Genomic DNA, 27,980 nt, shown 5'->3' on the forward strand with positions numbered 1-27,980 from the left:
TCATCAGGCCCAAAAAATGGAACTATCCTATCCTACGCTTCGTAAGTGAGTCTAAAGGTTTCGTGATGAATAAACACTTAGGTTCTCGTCTTACAAAGTGATACCACAAAGAACTTACTACATGGCTAAGCGAGTTGGCTATTCTAAGTAGTTGGCCATAAAAACCTAACCTAACCTAATTCAGCATTTAAATTTGGGTTGCTTTGTAATTCGTTTTTCGTTATAAGCGTACGATTTTAAGACAATCCACCTGCAACCCTGCTAAAATTACTCATGTTTTGTTTTGCTTTTGCATTGGCAGTTGTGCCAGCCGGTGCTCCAACCATAATTGCACATTTATATATACATATATTTGGACAACCGTGCGCATCATTCTCAGTTATTTTTAAATGAAATGTACACATACATGCATGCATGCAACCACATACATACATATTAATTTTTGCTTATTTTCGTATGCCAAATGTGTAGTTACAAATAATCTAAAATGAACTTGATTTATGCACATAAATATAAAACCACGAACCAACAAATGCCCAATAATCAGTGCCGGATTTACACTAAGACTTACACTAGGGGTTTAGACGGCAGGGCGGTAAATTTTGAGGGGCGACAAAATTCATAACGAGAGAAAAAATAGAATTTAGCCAAATATTGCGTGCTATTTTTCTTAAGATTTAATGTCAAAGATTGCCGGAGGTTGCTTGCAGTACAATTCACGAGACGTGATGGCTTAATCTTGGGCTCATATTAATCGTAGCTGATACACAAAAGTGATTTGAAATTCAGCAGTAACGATTAGAGAATCTCAGATATTCAGATCAAAGAATATCAAAAATACATAGGTGCTGTTCTCGTAGGGTTTATGCTGGGCTCAAAGTACAGGGTGGCTGCTGAAAGCCGCTACCAAAAAAAAATTGAATAACTTTTTTTCTTTTTAAGTTATCTGTTCCATTTTTGTTTTAATTTGCAGATTGATATTTAAAATTTATTAAAATGGATAACTGGGACACGCAAACAAGAATTTGGATAGTCCGCCGCTATCACGCACGATTCGCTTGGAATTTTGCCAGAAGATCCTGCAAATGGTGGAATAAGACCAAAACATGTTAAACTGCCTTTTCATGTCTGATGAGGCCCATTTCGATTTAAACGGCAATGTGAACAAACAAAATTGTCGAATATGGAGTACTTCTAACCCACAGATACTCCACGAGACGGAATTGCATCCTCTTCGCGTGACAGTGTGGTGTGCGGTTTCTTCACGCTGTATTGTCGGGCCTTATTTTTTTGAAGAAAATGGTCACACCGTTACGGTTACTGGAGACCGTTATTTGAAAATGCTGAAAGAATTTTTCTATCCATAACTACGCCGAAAGAGAATTCCTTTCAACTCTGTGTGGTTTCAACAAGATGGGGCAACGTCTCACATAGCCCAGACTGTTATGACAGAGTTGCGACGAAAATTTCCCAATAAACTGATTTCAAGAAACTCCGAATTTCGTTGGCCCCCCAGGTCGCCTGACCTTACTGCACCTGACTTTTTCTTGTGGGGTTTATGTAAACAAGAAGTTTATAAAACAAAGCCAACAAATTTGGATGAACTAAAACAATCCATTCGGGCAACAATTGCGGCTATTCCTGTCGCAACTCTCAAAGCAGCAATGAACAACTTTTTACTAAGATGCCGCACTTGTGTCAACGAGCATGGGGGGCATTTAAATTCAATTATTTTTAAAACTAGTTAAGCTACATTTAATAAAATTTAATGACCTTCAACTTGAAAAAAAAATAAATGAATTCCATACACTAAAAAAAAAGTTATTTGAGTTTCTTAATGTAGCAAAATTCATCAGCCACCCTGTATTTGCTTTGGGTGATTGTGTTGGGGCAGTTGTAAAGAGTACAACTAGTGCGACATTTTAAAAAAATTAACTCTTTATTTTGCATTTTTCGATACAAAATTTCGAAAATTTATAATAATTATTTATTTATAACATTGTGTGAATATAAAATTGGTCCTGGGAAAATTTCATATGCACGTTTTTAATTTTCTCAATAATATCATTTTTAAAGTACTTTAAGTTAATTTTTCTTGCTTTGTTTTACTAAGTGTAACAGAAAAATAGCTCAACGCTCCACATATGAAAGAAAGTATATGGAATTTTGTATAACTTTTGCTTTAACTTCATACAAGACTACTTTTATCGCTTCAACTCGTTACTTTTGATGCTCGTGCTCTGTGAACACCCCTTTGTGTTCTCTTTCTTCACAATGTTGTTGTTGTCTGTAGACTAAAAACTAACTATTGCAATATGCGTGATCACGACGAGAGTATCAAAAGAGAATTCGTAAAGCTGAAGCAACAAAAGTTTCCCTGTATGAATGCTGTCCAATGAAACTTGCCTAATATCTGAAAAGAGAGTTGGCAGCATTGAAAATAGTGAGTTATACCAGTTTTATGAGGCGTAATCATACTCACTAGCGGGGAATCTTGCTCGATAACTGTGTTGCTGCTTTCTCCAAATTTTTCGCAAAGCGAGCAAAGACCACACACAGCGTATAGAGAAATGGCGAATCGAACGCGCATAAAGGGCAGCCGGTGGTCTAGAAAATTATTAAAAATTTTTTTTTTTGTTTTTTTCGATATTTCGAAAGTACAGTATCTTAAGAATATACTGTGAAATTTTTATGCGGAAATTCCCAATATTATAGCTTCTACAGGCCATTAACTAGGTAAAGAACGGTTCGCGCGGACTTATTTATCTCGAAACGACTTTTTTGGCCTGGTGTTGTAAAAAAACAAAAAAAAAAACATTCAACCCAATCGTCTGAAATTTTAATGTGTTATTCATAATACCAATTGCTATTACCCGTACTAGAATAATATTATTATTACAATTATTTCGTATTTTTGAAACTGAAAAAACCGATTTTTAGAGTGTCAAATTCAAAACCGCGCCATTTTGTAAATTTTTTTTTTATTCTAGTATGGGTCATTAGTCATACTGATTAATAATTTTTTGGGTTTTTGTGTTTCAGATATATAGAAGAGCTAAAATGGACAACACCGTCCAAGTGCAATTTTTCGGGTGGGTCAACTTCAGCGCCATTTTTTAAATTATTAAAATAAAAAAAAAAAATGCATTTTTGTAAGTAAAAGAAGTTAAATAAATAGAAAATAAAGAAATTTAAATATCGTTTTTCATTTTTTTTTATTGTAAAAACAAATTTCTCAAAACACCCTAAATTTCCGAGCTCTAGAACACCTCGACCCCGTAATAAAATTTATATTGTTACGTTCATATGACAGTTTTCCTGGATAACAAAAAAAAGTCGATTTTTGTCGCACGGTGTAATAATTCATTTGAAATAAGGAAACCAATTTTCTTAATTTTTTACATTTTTAAAAATTTTGATGAATGAGATTTGTGGTTTTCATATATTCGAAGTGAAATATTCTAGGTTCATTCCGATATTTCATAAAGTTGTTAGTCATATAGTGAATTTTCCAAGAAAAAAACACCTGAGAGTGTTTTTGTTAAAAATTTTGTTAGTAAACAATTTTCGAAATCAAGTTTTGCTTTGGATAATTTTATGCAAAATTTGTCCATTTTCTTTCCCAATGATAGTTCGTTTTTTTTTCATTTTCATTTGGTAGTTTCTTTTATTCCTTTGGTATTCTAAAGGTTTCAATCAGTATATCAGTTGCATTTTTTTGGAGTATTAGAAGAAATTAAAATAATTTTACTTTGTACTCCATTTGTACCAATATATTCCCTAAGTATCCAGGCATTCGACACAATACTTTTCTTCAAATAAATTCTAAAACTCACCTGCTTCGATGGGACTTCAAAAGTACTGGATAACTCAGTAGTGTAGCAAATTTGTCGAAATTATTTTTTTCATTTCATAATATCTTTATTCCATGGCATTTATGTATGAAACACAATATCCGTCAAATACCCACCACGACTTCTCCGACAACATGGAGTATGTAGGTATATCAACATTTTTTATCTTTTAACCTGCATATAATTTATAGTGTGTATGATTTGGTTCTTTCCCTTTGAAATCGTCTTGGCTTTATTGCATAGTCCCAGACAAAGCAACCCAATCGTGACAAATCGCAAGATCCGGCGGCCATTTGACCTCGTTGTTTTCTGAGATAATTCATCCTGGGTACTTCATTTAAAATTGGGCCATTGCTTTATGGGTTCTGTGGGAAGTAGCACCATCTTGTTGAATCAACATTTGCCTAAGTTATGTGTTATCATCTCACGATAACGATTTTATAATAGCATTACCGCCATAATTTTCGAAGAAGTGCGGTCCGATGAATCCTCCAGCTCGAAAACCACACCAAATAGTGACTCGTTGTGAATGCATAGTTTCTTCATAAATGACAAACGGATTTTCAATACCTCAAACGCAGATTTGTTTGTTCACATATTCGAAATGCACTTGTTGCAAAACGACCAGTTTCATAAAACGTTTCAATCACTTTAACTGAGAATCGTTCCATGACTAAGTTTGGCAAAGCCGAATTCTCGGCCGGACGATGCTACTTGCCGAACGGCGCTACTTGCCATAAATTCCGTGGAACAATGGATTTAATACGTCGTCGTTTCTTTGAGCAATTTATCTCTCGTCTCGGACCGGTGGATTGGTCACCAAAGTCATGTGATATCACACCTTTGGACTTTCATTTGTGGGGGTATGTAAAGTCCAAATGCTTTGTGGATAAACCCAAGTTTTTTAGCGAGTCATCCAAAATTGGTGTTTACGGAGCTGCGGCCAACATTTCAAAAGGATTATCCTTAAAAAATAAATGTCATGCTACACAAAAATACTAAAGAGTGCCCAATCAATTTGCATTTTCGTTGTATTTATAATATATTATATATCTAAAATCCGACACCTCTGATCACCCTTTGTAAAACTTAATATTTCATCTGCATTTATTTCATAATTTTTCATTCTGAAGGGGTCAGAGATGTAATTGTATAAATGTCAAAAAATGAGTGTGTGAGATGAAAATCTTTATTGAGTTTCCATTTTCTAAAAATATATCAACACTGTACCTTATAATACTTAACTCGTTAGGCAAACCATATTTCTGATTATCTATGCCACAAGAAAGGGACTATCATGCAATTCAATTACATTCATCCGATCTCAAAATCGTTAAGTTGTGACTCATGCCTAAATCAGTGATGGTAAATGGTTTTTTGAAAAATCCCTACAGAGCCCAAAAAAATTCCCTACTTTTCCCTACGCTTACAACAAATTTTCCCTACGAAATTCCCTACATTTTTTTCTCCTATGTTTACACTATAATGAGGCAATTGCAACGTCAAAATTTAATTGTTTGCTTAAGATTTTTTAAAAATTCCGTACAGTGCTTCTGCAGTGCAATCAGTTCTTATTGGAATTAGATCCAGCAGCTCAACCACAAGCCGCTCGCTTTCCTCGTCGAAAAATCTCATCATGAGACACATACATATGCTTATTGAGTCCGATGTCTGTGCTCTCATCGATCATTATAGAAAATTTGTTTACTTTTAATTTTTTTACTAAATTGTCTTTTTCTTCTTTTGCCAATTCATTTTTTATTATGCTGGTGCATTTCTTTCTTCCGAGCTCAGAGTTTTTTATTATTTCAGAATCGGGCACAATTTCTTTCAAGAGTGGGATTAAATGGTCCACCACTTGCAGCGCAACATTATGCTCAGCGAAGAACATGCTAAATCTTATTTCGAAATTTCTGGAACCATTTGGTTTACTCGGTTTTTCTAAAAACAGCTGTTTATTTTAGATGTCTTTTTAATTGCCTGCATATTTTTTGGTGCATTTTTGTTTCGGCGTGCTTCTGTAAATCAAACTTGCCACAGCTCAAAACTTTGTCGCACGCAGTGCATTTGCATTTAAATGGATCGTTAGCCACAGTTTCAAACTAGCCACTAATACTTCGTCGTCAAGGCACTTGTTATTGAACTTTTGTTTCCGATACTTGCACTGTTTTTCCTGGTGTTCCTCCGAAGAGTCGGTCGAAGAGGAGGAGCTCATTTCTGTAAAATATATGCATTTTAAATATAAAAAAAGCCAAAACTAAAATAATTGTAATCTTACTTCAAAAGTGAAAAGCACCAGAAAACGTGGGACAACTAACAATTTTCGCGACAAGAAAAAATCGTGCTAGCGTTAACGAAGAAAAAAACAGCAATGTTGCCGTATTAACGCATTTAAGAGTATGCTGCCATAAGGAAAAGAAGTCTGGCATGACATCTTTCTGCAGATTTTTATTTTAAATGAACTTTTTTAATTTTACCCCGCTATTTTAAAATTTTTTCTATCCTTCTTGAAAATTCCCTAAATTTACAGAGCTAAAAAAATCTGTCCTTCTTTTCCCTACACCCACATTTTTCGACAAAAATCCCTAGATGTAGGGAATTTTCCCTACATTTACCATCACTGGCCTAAATACGTCTGATTTATAATCCATAGCGCACAGTTACTTCTTATTTGAACGCACCAAAGCTTGCTGTTTGCCAACCACTGCCAAAAAAAAGGCGGATAGCATGCGCGTATAAAAAGTTTCATGAAATATTTCCAGTTATTATTGGATTTCACCGTTTGAATCACAGAGAAATTTGTGAGAGGTAGAAAGATTTAAGAAGAATTTATTTCTTGGTTCACGAATCTACATTAATTGATACATTTTATTTCACGCACAATGCACCTATGAAGACTCACCTTAAAATTTTGTTTCAATTCATTATTTTGTTTGCTATTTTATAATTCTTTTTAATGTGAAAAATAATTTTCGTGTGTTTCCATTTCATTTATAATACAAAAGACTTTTGATTTCAAATAAATAATTTTTCGTTTGCTTGAGTATGATATTTTATATAGACTTTAGTTGTTGAGGCGGCGTTTTGCACAGCGCTCTGGGTTATCGCTTAGCGTAAATCCGTACCTGTTGATGATAATAAAAACTGATTCAAATTAAATGAAATAGACAAAGACACTCAGTCAACCTGACCCGAACGAGTCCAGTAGCAGCTGCGCGCAAAAATCTCGAGTTTAGTTTACTCCCAAGCGTTGAACAGAGCGAACATAAAATTGTATACGGGTACAAATCCATACATAACCAAAAATAATCGTAATAGTACAATCAAGCGTACAAAGCGTGCGTTAAAGCGCTGCTCTTTTTAGACATAACACGCCTACAACAACAGAAGCAACAAGTGAATAAAAACAAGTAAGTGAAGGCAGTGAAGTGAGTGAATAAATAATTACGCTTGAAATATTTATGAGCATGAATTTATACTACCGGTTTTTGAAATAAAATAAAATTAAAAAAACAATAAAATAATAATAAATAAATGATATGTGGCGCAATACGAAAAACTATGTACCAGCATTTATGGATACGTCAATATTATATTTTTTTACAAAAGTGTGTTGGAGGCCAAATATCTATAGGCCGTTGTCAATTATTTCTAAAAAGAATTTAAAAGCATTGGAGAAAGTTCAAAGAAAATAATTTTTGCTAAGCTTGTTAAATGGAAATGTTTGTTGTTAATTTTATTATTATTGCACTTTGTGCTCTTCAGCAAATATTTCGAGAAGTTATGTGGATACGTCTGCCAATTTTATTTATTTTTAATATTTATTTTAATCTAAAATAGTAGAAATGTGATGAGCAGTGTTAAAAGGGGATTTTTAAAATACTTTGATTAATGCAAAATTATATAACTTTCTTAAAACAAACAAAAAAAAATTATGTGCAACCATTGATCAAATTGTGCCCATCACTTATAATTAAAAATATGTATACATATATACAAATACGTATGAAGCAACTGAACATAGCAAAGAATTTTTCATTACTGTTTAAGTACTTTAATGTTGAAATTCTTAAGCGGGGGCCCATGAATATACGATTTGGCACTCGATTAAACATTTCTATCACCCAAAATCATGTTTTTATTTAGTCAAAAACCAAATGTTGATTAATTTGGCGCCACCTTCCATATATGTACACAACATATGCATTTATTGTACTTTCTGTATATACTTATATTACATACATACACATATATTTTCCATTTAAATTCTCCAAGAATTTGTGCAAGTAAGACTCAATTATATTTCACTTGAAATTTCAATGCCAATCATTGATCCGACATTTGATCCCCTCGGGCCGATAAGCAATTAGGTATATTTGGCTCTCGGCTTTTTTCAAAAAGTAAACAAAGGGAATCTACTTGTATGTGCACCAGTGGTATGAACTTAAGGCATTTATATTTTTTTGCTCTAGGGTTTTCCAGCGAAATCTGTAACTACAGTCAATAAAACTGTTGATCTAGTAATCAAGATCTCGTCATCTATACCAAAACTGTAAGAGTGTGTGAAGCATGTACAGTGTTGGACAAAACATAATGGACTGGTGCCTATTATTGTCACAATCATCTTTATTATTTAAAAATGAGGCGTAAATAGCTCTTAAAAGAAAACATAAACAATCATAGAATTTCTTTCACTCATATGTTCATATATTCCATGTTCAGTGCGACAAAAATATATTATATTAGACGAATTATTATTACTGGGTGTTTTATAGCATAACCACTTTTAATGAGATATGTATCTTCATATAGGGTGGGCCATGTAAAATTTGCTTCTTGAATCGGCTATAAAAAAAAACTAATCAATATTTTTTCAAACGTTTTTTTTTATTTTGAAGATTGAACATTGTCATTTATGAATGAAAAATAATATCGTTCAAATGACTGCGACGACTGGCTTTACAGTAGGCCATTCGATCAACCCAATTTTTAAGCACATTTTCGATTGTTTGGGCTCCAATTTCATGAATGGCAACTTCGATTTCGTGTTTTAAACCATCAATCGTCTCTGAATGGTTCGCATAGCATTTGTCCATAACGGCACCCCACAAAAAATAGTCCAACGGGCTTAAATCACAGCTCCGAGACGGCCAATTGATATCGGAATTTCGGCTGAATATTCGGTTTTCAAAGACGGCAGCCATAAGTTCGAGTGTAACTTTGGCAGAGCGACAAGTTGCACCGTCCTGTTGAAACCAAATGTCGTCCATGTCATCCTCTTCAATTTTTGGAAACAACTCGTTGAGCATGTCACGGTAACGCTCGCCATTTACTGTAACCGCGGCTCCTCGCTCATTTTCGAAAAAAAAATGGGCCGAAGATGCCGCCAGACCAAAAACCGCACCAAACAGTGACTCGTTGTGGATGCATTTGTTTCCCTACAGTAACGTGTGTATTTTCTGAGCCCCAAATCCGACAATTTTGCTTATTGACGTAGCCACCGATGTGAAAATCAGGAAAGAAGAAGAAGGGTTTTCAATATTTCCCAATTTTGTTCAAGCGTGTAGCGTCCCATTTCGTAAATGTCAAACCTTTAAGTAAATTATTAATACATTTGACATGTCATTTGTGCTACCATTCTCAAAAAAATAGGTGGTTCAAAAAGCAAACGCTATATGGCACACCCTGTAGAAGTATAAGATTGTTAATGATTGCTGGAGAAATACTTAGCCAGGCTTTTGCTCTAGTTTCGATTAACACATTAAATTTTTTAGATGCTCTCCAATTTCTTGCGAGGTTTGCGGTGTGCTTTGCGTCGTTATAATGTGGAACTTCATGGTCACATAATCTACTCTTTATAAAGGGAAAGAGTTACACTCTCAAGGATATTTTTGAATATAAGTTTATCCAATATGCTATGTGTTCGATACAGCGCTCCAATTCCAAATACAGAAGGACTGTCTCACTTCATTATACCTTTCCGCCATGCTTATCTGTACTTTGACAACAAGGCGGACCTAACCGCTTATTTCATGGTTAGCGAACTTTTCGTATTCTGTCCGAATATTTCAAATTAAATTTGGATGCATACGAAATTATAATATTTTTCCAACGCTTCATTGACCAATTGATGTGCTATGGATCAAATTCAAAGCGTTTTATTTGGTTTTGCCTTTTTAACTATGTTTATGTGGGATAAGTCATGCAGGACGGATCTTTTCCAGGTGTTCTCTGGCCGGCCTCGGCTTCTTCTTCCCTTCTAGGGCCTTTCTTGTGATGCTGTGGGACAGTTTTTTAAGAGCGTACCGTATCCAACTTCATTTCCTGCATGTTTGCTGGCGTAAGATGGTTTCTCTCCAAAGTTCTTCATCACTTATTGTGATGTACCAGAATATTCTGCATATTATCGTATTTGTTGGTGAAGCATTGAATTTCGAAACAAACCACGTCTATAGGAGCGTAGACTTGACACATGCGTTGAACATCCTGAGCTTGGTTTTTCTGGAAATTTACGAGTTTGCCCAGCCTTGTCTAACTTCAGCGTTGGTGGTGAATGCTTTGCTTGTGGTACCATTGCGCAGTGCTTATGCAGCTCTTATACAGTGGGACTCCTCGTCTACTCAATGCTAGCCAAATTGGTGTCGAATGCCTTCGTCAATCAACAAAAATGTGACGCAAACGAGGGTCATTTGGCTTCAATTCTTGCACGACCTGTATTTTCCAGGTACGTAAGCAAAGATTTTCGCAATATTTTCCACGTAATCGAAGGAGAAAGGCCAACTGGCTGGGAACGACGACGAACCAACATTTCGGCGTCTTCTTCAACACTTCGCTCTATAAACTTCGCCAACAGATTTTGTTTTCAAAGTAAATTTCCACAATTTGGAAGCGTTGTTCTGGCATTAAACGATTCATGACGACTTGTTAAACCTTCTTCTTCTTCCTCTTATTGATTGGCGCGATAATAATATTGATACGCGATTTTGACCAAGTTTAATAAAGCAGTCGTTTCTTTCTCGTGTTAACCGACACCAGTTGGAAACTCCAAGTGAAACCAATTTCTGCTCCACCTGATCGTTTTAACGTAGAGCTGGCCTTCCTCTTCCTCTGCAATCACCAGCTGGTGGCGCATTGAATACTTTCAGAGCCGGAGCGTTTGTATCCATTCAGACGACATGACCTAGCCAACGTAGCTGCTGGATCTCTATTCGCTGCACTATGTCTATGTCGCAAACCTTACTGAACAGAAATATCAACACAGTTTGCCATTCTCAGTTGTCAAACCATAGTTATTGGTATCGACAGTTCTCATGCAGCTAATAAAACACCCGATACTGCATACATACATATGTAGTATTAGGATTTAATTTTTCTTCTCGTTGGCGAATGGTGCATATAATGTGGTTTAATTCTGCACTCTCTCACAGCAAATACGAGGGATATTTGCAGCTTCAAAGTTTTCAATTTAAAAAGCCAAATTTCCATTTTATGAAATATTATTAATAGATACCACCATGAATTATTTTATTTATTATAAAAGAAGAGCAGGTGTTATTTTTGCATAATTACCTAAAAATAATATTTTTGGATTATGACTTTCTGCCGGCAAACGAGCGATACGAATTTACTTATCAACGTATTCTATAAGAGACTGAAAAAAATCTAAAATCGAGAGTTCTAAAATTGAGTGAACGCTCAGATCTTTGCGTGCGTAGATTCATTCATTCAGTCTCAAACGGTGAGTAGAAATAATTGAAATAGTTTACAGCCACCCTCGCATTGCACAGAAATCAGCAAAGTGGCAATTTGTGCTCATGACGTTTGAAAGTATCTGGATCATAGCGTTCAATTACTTAATTATACTGTTTTTTTATAGTAGTGGAAGTATTAGTAGTACTGCATGATTTTAAATGTCGCATTCACGCATGTACGGTTGGAAATGATTCTGTCGCATTCACATTTTCTTTCGTTCAGTAAAGCACTAAAGATTTTTGATTTGAAAATTTACCTTTTGGAAAGTGGCAAATAATCACATTTTTGGAAAGAATTTTTTTTTTGGTAAATTAAATCTCCATAAATTGTGTCATTTTACAGCCCTGCACAACGCTAAAAAATCTTTTAAATTTTGCGATTTAATGCACAATAATTACTTTGGACTCATTTTGAGTATAAATAGAAGCCATCCAAAATGAAAGTAAATTTATGAGCTTGAATAAGCTAAGTTACCAGAGATACAAAGGAGTCATTACTTTAATTACCACCAGTCACCAGTATCTCTTAAGGGGGGAAGCTGGTCTAGAATTTTGAAAAAATCGGCAGGTATGCCCGAACGCTACTTACAACTTTAAACGCGTTTTTCTCGAAATCACTTTTTTTAAACTGGCCGAAGACATAACTCGAACAAATCTTTACCGATTCTTACGAAATTTTGACAATACATTCGAAATACCTTTCTCCGGAGACGTACGTAGGATTTTTTATTTATATTACATAGTTTTTTTTTAATCAACAATTTTATGTCGTTCTTTATAGTGAAAATTGTAACTTTTTGTTCAAACGTGCACCATTTCGCGAAAAAACAAAATATCGAAAAAATCCTACGTACGTCTCTTTCTGTTGTTATATAGAAACTAAAAAAATTTTATTTTTTGATCCAGGACAAAAATTAAGGAGTTTACGTCTTCGGCAATGGACCCACTAGAAAAAAAGGCGCCTTAGGAGAACTGCTGGACAGCGGCCATTTTGAAATTAATTCAGACGAAAAATTTTGTATTTGTACCATGAAAGCTATATTATTAAACCTATTTCACAGATTTTCGATTGATTCCTTTGTTGAGACAAAATAAATTCATAAAATATGCCCATTTTTTGCGCTCTAGACCAGCTTCCCCCCTTAAGGTTTGCGAGTTGATAACCTGAAGAAGACTGCAGTACTTTTGAATTCTAAGGCTATTTACCACCATATTGAGAATGAGGAATATGCGCATTAAGGTGACAAAAAAAGAATTATTAAACAAAATTTTTCTTCTTCTTCTTCTTTTTAAGTAAAGCGCAGGGTAGCATTTTTTGGACATTTGTAAAGGGAAATTAAAGTGGTTAACTAATATCGATCTTTAAACAATTTTACAAAATTTATGTGGTAGTGAATTTTTCCCATAGGAGTTCAATGTTCATGTATTTCCAATCATAATTTAAAAATTAAAGCTTACAATTTAAAAGATTATAGATATAAGATAGAATTCTGCATAACCAGTTGCCTTTCCCAGCAAGTAAAGTAGATTGGCATAGTTTGGGAAGGAAAACTGTGATATTTATCTGAAGAGATAAACACTCGGCAATTTTGTGCGAGATGCGACTTGGTTAGTTGTTTCACTAACTCAACCATCACCTTCAAGTTATAACTACAATGTTGCTACATGCATATGTGCATTTACTTGTTTTGGGTTTTTTTTTTCGTGTAAAGCACAAACATTTCACTTTATTAAATTTACTAAAATTAAATTAGCTATAAAACTTCAAAAATTCACCGTATTTAAAAAAGATTAGCAGGATGAGCGTATGCCAGAGTAATGGGAAGTCGGAATAATTTGCCGATTCCACAAGAAGGGGGACAAATTCAAGTGTGAAAACTAGAGATCGATAACTCTCCTTAACATCTGCTATGAAGATAATAGAAATAGTAGGAAATTATCAGGTTGGTTTCAAATCAGGAAGGCCCACTATAAACCAAATTTCTACCCTTAGACTAATCCTTGAAAATACCCAAGAAAACGACATTTAGGGTAGAAGGGGGCACATACGCCATTTTTTTTAACTGCTGTGGAAACTAAAAAATATTTTTTTTTGGTTTGATATTTGCTTACCTGGAAACCTTCATTTCTTATCTTCTTTGTTTTTTTCTCTTTTGTAATTTTTCAATGTTTCTATATATTTTTTTAAAGATTATTTGAAGTTACCCAAATTGGCGAAGCTGCCCCGCCCATGGGGCACATACGCCAGGGAGATGGGGTAAAACCGCCACGATGAACAAAATGCTTTTTAAAAAAGTATAGCTACTCATAGTTTTTAATAAACATTCTTTCAACACCAAAGGATGAGAACAAGAATGAGAAAGATGAGGAGAGGGGGGGGGGGGGGGGGGGGGGAGAGAGAGGCAGAGAAAGAAGGATAAGAGTGGAGAGCAGATAATAGAGAGAGAATGAGAGGAAGGGAAAGAGGGAAGTAAGAGAAATTGTTAAATCTATAAAATTCCAAGTTCGGGATAAAGTATATACTTTACTTCACATTAAATTGTCTTAAATCTGATTCAAATACATATGTTGCACCAGCTCGAGAAGTACCAGGGGGATGAATGGGTTCAGGAATACCCATGATTGCGTCTTTTTTCGTAGAAATTCGATTTCGAATGAGTCTTCAAACTCGCCTATTATTTGACCAACATAGAATTGATCTTTTTGACCTTCAAAACGCACAAGAACATAATTATTTAAGTCCAAGCCCTCGGTGTCAACGAACGATCCAGTTGATTTATCTGTATCTGCAAAACTTATAAGTAATGAGTCGTCTGATGTTTCAGCCGATGATATCCGTTTTTTTGAATTCAAGTTCCTTTTGGTTACTTTGCGTGGTCGTACTTTTTTCAATTCAGTATTTTCTTTTTCTTCCTTGGATGGCGTAGATGTAAGAATTTTAGATGAACCTTTTCTTAGATTTGAAGAATTACGAGACTTGCCAATTTTAGAAATTTTTAGGGCGAACTTGTTCTGGAGTTTTTTTAGGAGCTGGTATGGGTGAACATTCACAAGGAGTGACCGGTTCAACATCATCAGCAGTGGCATGTCCTACAGTTATGTCTACAAAGTTGTCGGGAAGTACTGTGGTTATACCAGTTTCATCAAGATTATATATGTCCCCAGGATCGAACGAATATTTACTATACAAAGTTTGTATATTACATTGTCAAAAAATGCCATTACAGCTGCTTTTGTAAATGACGTAAAACGTGCAAAGCTCGTGTTTTCAGGTTTTCTCAAACTTAAATCTTTGTTTCGCTTCATGAAGCCTTGCATCCAATCAATTCCTGCTGCTTTGGTACTTCTCCAAGTTACAGGAACTTTTATGTCGTTCACATCGGCATAGTCGTAAACGAACTTCCGCGCAGCGCTGTACGTGAATCCATAATGAAGGTTAGAACACACCTTGAAGTATTCTGCTATTTCATTTTCCTGTTTCTTTGTAAATACTTGGTTGGAGCTGTACTTTGAAAAGAATGGGAATCTTTCGTCGTCTGAAGAATTTCCAGAGCCATCCAGTGCTTGGGTTTTTTTTTGCTATTCTATCTCTTAATGTAGTGCGACTTAAGCCATATGTTCGCGCGGATTCGCTTACGTTAAATTTTTTTGCAAGAACATCCTTAATAGCAAGTTTAATTTTTTCCTCATCCAAATTGCTACAGTTAGTTTTTCTCTTATAGTACCGAACCATGTTGCTACTAACAACCTAAGCGTAAAATTTTATATAAGTTTATCTGAGTCTAACTCATGGGTAGGTTACATTTTCCAGTTGCGCATTTACCCCATGGGGCACATACGCCACTGGTGCATTGACCCCATGGGGCAGAACCGACGGCGAAACTGCCCCACCTGTAGCCTGGCGAATATGCCGCAGATGCAGCCACTCTTACAAAAGTTATTTTTTTTTTGCACTCCACAGCACTTTTGTAAAACTAGTTTTAAACTTTATTTAAGGAAATATAGCCGGTATCACACTTATGACAAGTTTTTGCCATTTATCAAAATTAACAAAGTTATTTCAAAATATACTTACATCCAAAGGTTTCTACAGCAATGCAAGAAATTGAATATACGCGACTGTTTACGATCACTTGCAAACTTTAAATGTCAAGGTACGTTAAACGAGAGGTGGTCAACTGAAGTACAATATATCGACCATGAATGTTGGATATCACTGATAAATTTAGAGAAAACGGGTGCTGGCGAATGTACCCCAGCTGCGAATGTGCTCCCTTTTACCCTAATTTGTTTATTGATATTGGCAGATATTTTTTATGAGGAGCTTTTTCATGACAGAAATACACTCGGAGGTTTGCTATTGCCTGCCGAAAGGTGACCGCTATTAGAAAAATGTTTTTCTTCATTTTGGTGTCTCACCGAGATTCGAACCTATGTTCTCTCTGAATTCCGAATGGTAGTCACGCACCAATCCATTCGACTATAGCGCTGCTAAAACGTCGCATTCTTGGAAGACCAGCGAAATAACTTAAATAACTTGGAAACTAAACAATACCGTTGAACAAAAACTCAACGTTTTTGAGCGTAAAATCCTACGAAAAATATTTGTTGCAGTTGGAGAATACGATTCCATCATGTGCTTCAAATATTGTACTATATTACCCCCCCGGATATTGTCACGACAATCTCGTCTACGATGGGATGGTCACATTATAAGGGTAGACAAATCATAGTCACCGAAGAAAATCCTGCTGGGTATGTGCAGATGAAATAGAGTTAAAGGAAGACGAAAACTCCGATGGTTGCGTGGCGCAGATCGGGACGCCGGGCTATTTGGTATATTTTATTGGAGAAATTAGGCGAGGGATAAATCGAACTGGAGACAAATGATGCAACAAGCCAAGACCGGGACCGGGTTGTTGAGCTAACAATGATGATGGTGATAAAAGTGCATACCCAGATGTTTTCTTAAGATTCTGATTTCAAAGTTGAACACGTTGATACGTGTTTCTGAAATTCCCTAATTTCTTGTGACTTTTGTGCAAAGTTTGGAACTATGATTAAAAATTATTTGATTGTTTAAATAACATAAAATTAAAAAAAAAAAATAACTAAAAAAATGTTGGCATGAAAAATATAGCGAATATTGTAAAAAGATAAAATGACTTAATTATGTGAGCATATGTGTATGCATAGGTATGATAATAAATGTTTCCATACATTTACCTATATTCCATTTTCATTATTCCAGCTACTCATAAACTAAAGCAATTCCTTTACTAATAAGTCACCGAGCCTTTGTTACACTTGTACACGATTACTTGTGCATACCCACCTGGTAAATCCTTATGTATGAACTCCGTGTGAAAATTAACTGCTTAAGAGTAAAATTATATATCATCATATTTACATACAACCAAGTGAGATTGTAAATATGTTTCTTTAGTTGTATATTTTTAATGGTTTTTCACACTTTACATGTGGAAGCTTTCGATAGTAGTTGCCTACCTGATTATGCTTCCCACTACAGCTTCATTTGTCACTGACACATTTAACTAATCATTCGAGTGAAACCCCAACCACATAAGAGTTGTTGATTGGCATACTCAAACACACATCGGTAGGCGTATACAATGCCAGCTGGGCAGAGAGACACAGAGAGAGAGAGACTTGAGCTTGACAGTAGTGCATGCGTAACGATATGATGCAATTTTAATATAAAAAAAAAATATAAAATTAATAAAATTAAAAATGGAATTGATTTTACGCTTTTGCAGTGAATATGAGTTTATGAGCTTTAATAAGTCACAGCACATATACGCAAACATAAAATTATATTGAGCATGCAGCTTAACCTATTGTGCAGTAGACACTTAAATTGTTTTCTTTTTGTTGTTGCAAAACTTCCGGAAATATGTTTTTACAGACCTTCGTTTACCGTAAGATGACGTCATTCGCACACTACTCACAAAACTATCAATTTAAATATCGAAAAAAGCGTTCAGTGATAAATTTGTCTCTAGAAATGATCTGCACATTTGACTCGAAGATCAAACGATTTGATATCTCTGGCATACTCTTTATGGCGCTGTCTCAGAACGCCGTTGACGATTTTGTTTGTGTCGGATTATCATCCGGCTAGTCCCGTATTCAATGCCCATTCTGCACATAGAACTAGTAGGAAACTTCCGACCGTATTTTTGGCATGAAAATTACATGAGATTGTCATAAAAATCATAAATCGTTTAGAGGCAGCTTAAAAACGTGAGCTCGACATATTAATACACACCACAAATTAGAAAACAAACTCGAATATACTTAAAAAAAGGGCTTATAGCCCTACATAGACTTACAGACCTATAAGTGGCGCAAAATTAAGCATTCTATGGGAAGACTTATCATTTTTGCAAATGGCAATGGTAAATCATATTTGACACTTGTGAACTGGACAGCTGCAGTATACAAACAGACAAGCAGTGGAGCGCCTAAAGGTCAAAATAAAAATTTCCATCCCACAAAATCATTTTTTTTATTTAGTAAAAAAACTTATTCATAAACAAAATTAATTTAGCGCCATCTTGCACTACAAATAAAATGCGAGATGGGGCTATTAAATAATTACATCAAAGCTGTGGAGAATTTCATTTTGATTTCACAGATATTTGTCACTTTCAATGTACCCTCCTCACCAACTGGACAATGCTATGTATGCTCTAAAGGCATGTGTCGGTTTCTCTTTTACAGCTTAAAGATTTCCTGTTTTTTTCAATGAATATTGCAACATGTACATAGCTAAAAACGGTGGATGGTTGAACACTGGCACACAGTACCTGGCTAGAAATCCGAAGCAAAGTTGTGAGAATATTTAACTTCGGCTACCACTTCACCGGCAACTTGGCAGCTGAATTCAGTTCACTCATTTCACACTTATCCCGTGAATTGTTGTTTAGACGGCAACGAAGCAACATGAGCGAATACTTTATTAATTGTTTTATATATCTCCAACACAATCTAGTTTTTTCATAAACAAATTGCTTTCATGATACCGCCAATCAGCTGATTTTTTCAAAATCGCTGAGAGCCGGTTAACGGTCTGATCTTGGCTCATCTCTGCATTTCGTTCACCGTGAATACTATCAACCATAGCATTTTTTATTAAATAGTTTATAGTATTACTAGCAAACCCGGCCCCCTTCGCTGGGCACACTAAAATAGAATAGATATGGTTTAGAACAGAAAATATATGATTTTCGTATTATTTATTTCTTTATTCTTTATTCAAGCGCTTTGGCATAAACAATATTTTTTGTTTTTCTATTTGTTTTTGAGTAAATATAAAATATAAATTGAAAATCAGGAAAAAAGAAGATTGTTTTTAAATTTCAAATCAACGCATATGAATAAACAATCGTCTTTTTTCCTGATCATCCATGAATTTTTCGTTTCAATTTATATGTTTTATTAAGCATTGGAGCTTTTTTAACCATTATCCATTTATATTTTTCAAAAAAAAAAAACGAAAAAAATTTTTTTTTCACGAACACATAATTTCATTCGGATTTCACATTAAATTCTCAAATTTCGTAAGAAATTATTCACTGTTCCAAAATCCACTCCAAAAAAATTCACAAACAATTTTTACATGTTGCACTTACGTTTTTTCCTTATGGCATCCAAATCAGAAAGAAATATTGACCCATTGTAACTCACACTGTCAATTTGACAGTTCAGTTCCGCCCCAAGCGTTAAAAAAGTAAGCGACATTATGGCTGGTTCAAAAGAACGCTGTACCCGTTGCCAGTGCTCCGAATTACAACCAAACTTTACGAAACCCATTTTCAATACTTACTTAACAATGTGTGTAAGTTTGGTTTAATTCGGTGCAAAGACACGGCGGGTCCACGTTTTGGCATATATTTCCAGACCCTAGTCATCAATAGGTATGAAAATTACCCCGTATTAAAGAACTTATCAACAGCTTTCATTTGATACCCATATTGTACATACACAACCAAAGGTTACCCGGGTCCACGTTTTGACCTATATCTCGAGACCCCAGTCACGGACCGGTATGAAAAATACTCTGTACTAAAGCATTCGCCAACAGCTTCAATTTGATATCCATATTGTACAAACACATTCTAGGGTCCACGTTTTGGTCTCTATCTCGAGACCCTAGTCACGGAGCGGCATGAAAAATACTCTGTACTAAAGCATTCACCAACAGCTTCAATTTGATACCCATATTGTACATACACATCCGAAGGTTACCCGGGTCCACGTTTTGATCTATATCTCGAGCCCTATCCACCAATAGGTATCCAAACTATACGGAAACCATCTTCAATACCTTCTTAACAATGTGGGTAAGTTTGGTTTAATTCGGTGCAGACGCGGCCGGTTAGCGAACACACACAAAAAGTTGACTTTATTTTATATATATGATTTTTTTCAGTTTGTGTCCGAAAAATCCAAATATCTTACGGAACCCTATTTTTTTCCAAAATAAAATGTAATCCGTGTTACTCGTGGATGATGTAGCTTTCGAATGGTGAAAGAATTTTTAAAATCGGTCCAGTAGTTTTTGAGCCTATTCGTTACAAACAAACAAACAAACAAACAAACAAACAAACAAACAAACAAAGTTTTCCTCTTTATAATATTAGTATAGATAAATGCATTGAAAATGTAGTTGTCAGCTGCTGACTTCGAAGTTTACTGAGAAAATTTGCCGAACTCGAAACAAAAAAAAAATTTCCATGCAATTATTTTTAAGTGAAATGAGGTTGAAAAACTTATCATCTCCTCTAATTGTTTCGCTGTAAACTTGATGAATAAGCGATGACACATCAACTGCATATCGGCGTTTTTGTAAATGTTTAACAATATGCGGATGAACAATACAAGCACACGCACATACAAACGCACTTGAATGCATGCAAGCTCAATATTTAATAATTGCACTGAGTTTATTATAGTTCGCAAATAGTATCCGCTTTGATGGAAATTAATGTTTATTTTATGCTGAGTAGCTCGATGAAAAACGAAATGGAAATAATACTGGGCAACAAGAATTTTTGTTCCGCAATGTTACTATTATTTCATAAAGTTTGCTGGTACATTTTTTACTCTAAATGCAATTAAAAACAAAAAAAATTCTGATATTTTTTTAGGAGCAAGCTAATGTACAAAGTGTGTTCAGAAAGTAAGGAGAATTTTCAAATTACGCGGGCAGCGTACCTTCGTTTTCCGACTTTGTTTTGTAAAAAATTTCTATTTTAGAAAAAAGTTAAAAAATTCTAAAAATTTCTTCCTAATACACTTTAAATATTGATAGAAGTAAGTAATGCTTAAGGCATGCATTAAAATTTATTGATTGGCGTTATTAGTCCACAGAATGAAAGAAAATTTACTAGTCACAATAAAATTTTGATTGGTTAAGGAGGCTTGCAGATCAAATAATTAACATAGAAAAAAATATCAGTTGGATATTTTGTTGCCTAGTGCAATAAATTAATTTTCAATTTTATTTGAAAACTAAAGAATACCAGCAATGAAAATACGCAATAGAAAAAACAAAAGAATATCGAGAAAATTATGCATTCTGATGCAAATAAAAGTTTTATTTTTGTATTTCGCTTTAGTAATTCACGGACTATAAGAATTCACTTTTGTCCCACCTCATTTAATTCAACTTTGAAATATTTATGTTCAAGTGAGTAAAATATATTTACTCCATTCATACATCATCCAGGCGGCCCCCATTTGGTAGTTAAAAACTGGGGCCGCTTATCTGCAAATGGCCCATTAAAATCAACACAAGCTAAAGTAGCCATTTTTATTCGAAAATTTAGTCATAAATATATGCATGCTTATAAATAAATAAAAAGCAACGTAATTTAGCAAATTGAAGGCTTCTCATTCGAATTCCAGTGCGCACTTTTCCAGCTCTAATACAACAATGGTTTGCTTGTTTTTAAATTTACCCATCTCAATTATGACTGACAAGCGAAAACAACTAAATAAATAGTAAAAGCCAGAGACATATTATAAACAGTGGCGGTCAAAATGTTAGAACGCGTCATGTTACCAAGTTTTTTACGATTTATTAATTTTTTATGAATTGTTTTTTTCTTTTATTTATGTTCTAAACTTATTATTTATTTTATTTTTAAACAGAGCTCACACTGCAACAAAAACCATATGGAGAAAAGTTTCAAAATAGGGACAATTTCAAAAAGAATCATGCATATTTTATCAAAATTTCATACTTTTCAGTCGGAGTTTTTAGAAAAATTCTGGGTATGCAACTTTGCAGCCCATTAAATTTTGGTATAATACTTGTAGGGGGAATACGCTAGTTGTTGGATACTTAACTTTTTTATGTTTTTCATACCATAAAATATAATTGAATTCTATAAATAATTAAAATTCATAAATAATTTAGAAGTGTAAATTTACTATAAATAATTTGAATGAAAAATTTAAAACTTAAAAGTAAATATATTGTTTTATGAAATGCAATACTTTTATTTATATTCGATTTATTTATGGGTGCTGCTTTGCGTAATCGGGCGCATTTTTAATTCTCATACATTTCGTCGCAGTAGCCAGACATTGGAAAAATCGACATATATGATATTTGACAAGACTGAGACAACACAATTTTAAACATTAATTAATTCATAAATGAACACAAAAAATTACAAAATTCATTACAAACTCCTAAACCTAAGGAGTTACATTCGTCCAGCAGCGCCAAAAATGCGCTAAAAGAAAAACTGTTTTTAGAAGGGATAACAATAGAAATAAATATCAAAAAATTTTATCCATTGTTTATTAGTACTTAAACTTTATAAAAAAATTTATTTTAATTTTCTTTACAAAAATTACTATATAATATAAAAAATCACGTGGCGTACAATCGATTTGGGTGTGGCCGAGCTCCACCTCCTATTTGTGACGTGCGTCTTGATTTTGTTCCATATATGGAGGGACCCACAGTTTCATGCCGACTCCGAACGGCCGATATTTTTTATGTGGAGGTTTTTCATGGCAGAAATACACTCGGAGGTTTGCCTTTGTCTGACGAGGGGCGACCAGTACTAGAATTTTTTTTTCTTTATTTTGGTGTTTCACCGAGATTGGAACCTGCGTTCTCTCTGATTTCCGAATGGTAGTTACCCACCAGCCCATTCGGCTATAAATTAAATTTGTGTAAAAATAACTGTCTTCTGAAGTGTGCTATTCCTCTGTCCAAAGCGGTATACTTTAAGTAAAATTAAAGATAAAAATAAAATTAATGAACAAAGCTGAATTATTGGCAAGAAATAAACATCCCTCCTACTAAAAATTTCGTTGTTTTGTAATTTCGTTGTCAATATTCTTTATTTAAATATTGCTAAAAAAATCAATTATAGTTACTAAACTTGGGAACTGCTGCGTCAATGCCCCAATAAATTTTAATTTGTCGTAAATTTGATTTCGAAAGAATTCTGCGTTAGATACTTTATTCACAGAATCAACTAGCATTTTTGAAGACGTTTTAAATGTAACGGGTTTCTTATTTTAAGAGTACAAAGCGAAAAGGTGGTAACCACTAGGGTGTGAGCGACTGCTCATTCTATCATGCAAATTCAAAGTGGTTCAAAATTCACGCTGATTTTTGACAATTATTTTCCTTGCCGGTGCCATATAAGTAATGCTCGAAATGTTTTTATTTTTGTTCCTCTAAAAATTGTGATTAAAGAGTATGAAAATTTGTCGAAGTGTTACCAAAATTGTACTAATTTCATAACTTTAAGTTATATGGGGTTTGTTCTAGTATGAACTATATTAAAAAAATAATAAAAATAAATATATATATTAGTAAATTACTTTTATTTTTACCGCCACTGTATATGTACGGAGATGCACTCGTGGGCATACATATAGAGTACGTTACATATATATTGATTAGAGCGGGACAACTAGAGATAGGTGTACACGAAATTCTTAGAAATTTACATTAAGTGATTTACAGCTGAAAAAATTATAATTTATTAGTTTGGAAAATAATCAAATATTTCAAAGTAGCTTCAAACCAAGAGGAGGAAAGGCTTTCATATAAAAATTGTAACGAAACTCTAGCAAATATTTATTAGCTGTATAACTTTGCTTCCGCCGTTTTTCGATGGATTGCCACACTGGTAAACGCAAGTTCTGTGAATATAACAACAATCCCGCCTTAATCAATTTGAGTTTTTTTTCCTTAAATTCATTGGTATTTACCAAAAATGCCAGTCTTTGTGCCAAATTCATTTGCGATAAGTTTTGATTTTGTACCATAAAATCTTGGTCTATTTTGAAGATTAAATAAATAAATTGTTAATTATACTTTTTTTTAATTTTGAATGAATCGTTTGTTATGTTTTATTCGCTTGCATGTTTACACAGACGTAAATGATCGGTTACTTCAAAAAATTTAACGAATGCTATTTTTAGTTTACTTGAATTCAGCGGTAATTATTTGAATTGAAATGATGATGATCAATTCAGAGAATCTGTGATAAGGCGAAGAGTAATAGGTTTTATTACGAAAAATTAATGGAGCAAAAGAACCCAGCTTTATAGTGTGCAGTGTATTATTCAATTATCCGCTTAAACAAATGAAATGGCGCAGTTATCGGCAATGTGCAGTTAAGTTAAGAAAATGCAGTTTTTAGATGCATACATAAAAATTTTATATGTGTTTTATAATAGATAAATATTTCCTCTTGTTTATGTACATTAGGGTGGGATAATTTGCAGATTCGGATTTTACATGAAATTATAAGAAAGAGAGCTCATTAGAGAATGGCTCTCAAGTCAATTTCAAGCACTCAAATTTTAAAAGTTCTGCATTTGCTTCTGCATACCAACAATTTTTCCAAAAATTGTGATTAAAAATATGAAATTTTTATAAAATGTTGAATGTTGTTTTTTTAATATGCACAGACGTTTGAAATTTTGTACAAGAATGAACTCTGTTTCCATAAGAAATTATTATTATTAAAATTAAATAAGAACTGAGTAAATTGTCAAAACTTGACAAAAAGTGCTTTAGTAGTTATTTAACGCAGCGTATGCCACCCTCCCTTTTGTAGTTTTTGTAGTTCACCCATCGGCTAAACACTTCCACTTTTATTCAATAATTATATGCTATGCTCTTATGTATTTCCAGCAAGTGGTAGTGATAGCACTATTGTGCTCCTCAAAAGCTATCAAAATGAGTCCAACGCGCCTCAGGTTCTTCTGCATGACCATTATTTGCCTCCTATTATCGAATTGCTTGTTCGTCGACGCAAAACGTGTTTACAGTAGCAGTCGTCGCAGCTCCAGCAGCAGCAGTTCATACACTCCACGCCGCACTTCATCCACTTCGCATAGCTCTTATGGCGGCGGCTACAATTCTCATACATCATCGTCAGCTTCGCGTCCCTCTTATTCGCATTCGGATGCAACAAAACTCACCTATGGTGGCGGTTATCATTCGTCCCCGCCAAAACCGCAGAGTTCCATAACAAGTCACTCGCAGCCAACACATACACAGTCGCGCCCTTCTGCCACTGCATCGCCTATCGGATGGAATGTGCCCAAATCACAAGGTCCACCTCCTGCTTACTCGTCATCCAATACAGTGGGTGGGGCGCGTACAAATATAAATGAACCACCGCCAGCTTACAAGGCGACCGCACCTGTAGCTTCAGCACCAGTCGCTTCCTCAGCTTATAAGCCGAACGCACCACCACCGAGCTATGCGGCCGCGACTAACACAGGCAATCGTGCCTCGATGACACCTGCCCAGACTTATAATCCCAGCGCACCAGTTGGCAACGCTGCTTCGTCTAATACAGCTTATCGAGGCTCAATGACACCGGCGCAGACATATCGGCCACGCGCAAATTCGACTGGCAGCTTTGGTAGGGGCTCCTATACACCTATACAACGGACTAATGTGCAAGGTGTACAATCCAGTTATCCACAGCAAAGTTTACCTGCCGGTGCAACCTATTACAATTCACCGTCGCATTTGCCGGCCGGTGCCACGTATCATTCATCAGTGCCCGCTGGCGCTACCTATCACCCAGCTGGTTCACTGCCAGCCGGTGCAAGCTATCACCCAGCCGGTTCGCTGCCAGCTGGTGCAAGCTATCACCCAGCCGGTGCAGTGCCTGCTGGTGCATCTTATTATCCTTCCGCAGGGGCTTTGCCAGCTGGAGCTAGCTATCACCCAGCAGGTCATGTACCTGCAGGAGCTACTTATTATCCCTCAGCTGGTGGAGTACCTGCCGGTGCTAGTTATTATCCGGCAGCAGCAGCAGTGCCTGCAGGAGCTACTTTTCTTCCGGCCGGCTCATCATTACCAGCTGGTGCAACTTATTATGCACAACCTCCCGTTAGGTCGTCATCGGGTCTGGGATTTGGTAAGTGACGCAATCAATCATTATTTCCTTCACTTCATTCTGCCCCCATTCATTTAAGTTCATTAGATTTTAATTTTGAATAGGTAATTTAATTTTATTTCATTTTTAATTTTTTCATTTTATTTTGATTTATTTTATATATTTTTTTAAATTTATTTTATTTAAATAAATTTTAGTTTTATTTTAATTTTCCTCGATCATCAATTTCCAAGATCCTTTCTCATCTTTTTCTTTACGCTTCTCTTCTCACCCCACAGGTTCTGGTTTGGCTGCTGGCGCTTTAGGAGGTGCTCTTCTGGGCTATGCACTCACACCATCACAGACGAAAGTTATCGAGCGCGTGCCCGCTGGCGGTGGTTATAGCGGTGGTGGTAGCGCTCCTCCGGCCAGTGGGGGAGATGACCGCATCATCATCATCAACAATGGCCCGCCTGGCTCTGTGACAACTACAGATGCCGGTTCCGGTACTACAGTCATCACAACCAACGCAGCGGCGCCTGCGGCTGCAGCTCAGCCCAATGCACCACAAAATTATGCACCATCACCCAATGTTGCGCAACCCGCACAACAAAATCCAGGCGCACCGCAACTTGCACCCTTTGACACACCAGCACCTGAAAATGGTGGCAACGTAGGAGCCGCGATGGGCGTTGCCGCTGCAGGTGCTGCTATCACCACTGCTGTTGCTGCTCCAGCACTCAATGCCGCACCTGCCGCAAATGCTGGCGCTACGGCTCCTGTTGTTACCTCTGATGCAGTCCCCGCACCGAGTGCAGCTGCTGCTCCCGGTGCAGCTGCTGTTCCCGAGCAACCTCCAGCAGCTGGTGGAATAATTTGTGTGCCTGTACGTGTGCCTGAGCCAGATCCTGCTGACAGTACTAAAACTATTGAAGTCGAAAAAATTGCTTGCTACCCCGCTCCACCGCCGGCTGAGGTGACACCTGCTCCAACTGCTTCACCTACCGTAACGAATGCAGCGGACTCTACAACAACGACGACAACGACTCTCGCTCCCACAACGGCTCCAGCACCTATTAGCAATGCGGAAACTAGCGTTAAATTAGCGCCACTCAATACCGAGCTGCGCCCAATAGAAGTGCCAGAGGGTTCGGTTGCATTAGCACCACTCAGTCCCGGCCATCAGCCAGATATCATGAAATTGCCGGGCAATTATTACGCGCGGCGGTCCATCTCCAATATAGCGCTGGCCGAGAGCTCCGGTTTGGTACGTGCTGGTGCAGCAACCAATTACGCCAGTTTTGGCATTTCCACACTATTGACATTGCTGGTTGCTTACTGCATGCATTAACACTGGCGCTGCTACAGTGCACTAGAAAAATAACGTGCGTTCTACAGCGAGAAGCACTGACATCAAAGAGAAAGAGTGGGAGCGTAAATGAAAGCAAAAAAGTAAAATAGGAGTTCTTCGTAGAAAAACTAATATGGATATTTTGAAGCTGAAAGACAATCAGAATGAAGCTTTCATACAACAAAAAAATTAAATAAATAAAAAAAATTAAATGTTTTGCCTCTCTTCAGTCACGAGCGTGAAAAAATACTCCCTTGCTGATATCGACTTTATATTTACTTGTGTGTATATATGTAAACGTAGAAATTAGAAGTATATCGATTATAAAAATAAATGTGAATTTAACTCAAAATGAATTTAATAATGTAAAACTACATAAATATTATTAATAAAGAAATTTAGTGCTAGTATAAAATGAGGAAAATATGTAGATATGTACATCATCAACTTGTGCTAAAATGAAGCTATTGAGAATTGTGAAGTTTGGGCTCGTTTTAAAAAGAGTGGATAGTTGACGCTCTACGAAGCGGGAAAGAAAATACTCGTATATGGAGTGGGATAGGAGCTTTGTTCTGATAACTTCGAGTTTATTTATTCAAAATAGTCCCCAATGGCTTCGATA

The 27,980-nt window shown here is 35.7% G+C and overlaps 1 protein-coding gene across 2 annotated transcripts; it reads left to right on the forward strand.

The window, feature by feature from the left end:
* Positions 1 to 7,096: 7,096 nt before the first annotated feature.
* LOC128862970 (uncharacterized) lies at positions 7,097 to 27,784 on the forward strand. 2 transcript variants are annotated; one of them, XM_054101829.1, is made up of 3 exons: positions 7,097 to 7,264; positions 24,807 to 26,049; positions 26,307 to 27,784. In XM_054101829.1, exons 2-3 carry the CDS (start codon positions 24,852 to 24,854, stop codon positions 27,356 to 27,358), a joined length of 2,250 nt encoding a protein of 749 aa, XP_053957804.1. In that variant the 5' UTR covers positions 7,097 to 7,264; positions 24,807 to 24,851; the 3' UTR covers positions 27,359 to 27,784. The 2 variants fall into 2 exon arrangements, with proteins under 2 accessions (XP_053957804.1, XP_053957803.1); XM_054101828.1 differs by lacking the exon at positions 7,097 to 7,264 and adding an exon at positions 24,106 to 24,282.
* Positions 27,785 to 27,980: the final 196 nt, after the last annotated feature.

This window comes from Anastrepha ludens, chromosome 5 (genome assembly GCF_028408465.1).
Source record: "Anastrepha ludens isolate Willacy chromosome 5, idAnaLude1.1, whole genome shotgun sequence".
Lineage (NCBI taxonomy): Eukaryota > Metazoa > Arthropoda > Insecta > Diptera > Tephritidae > Anastrepha > Anastrepha ludens.

Bases quoted from the DNA above. Each gene is read 5' to 3' on its own strand.
- LOC128862970 (XM_054101828.1), top strand. From the start codon at position 24,253: ATGAAATGGCGCAGTTATCGGCAATGTGCA. The intron at 24,283-24,806 runs GTTAAGTTAAGA...ATGTATTTCCAG, and splicing joins GCAGTTATCGGCAATGTGCA to CAAGTGGTAGTGATAGCACT. The intron at 26,050-26,306 runs GTAAGTGACGCA...CTCACCCCACAG, and splicing joins GTCATCGGGTCTGGGATTTG to GTTCTGGTTTGGCTGCTGGC.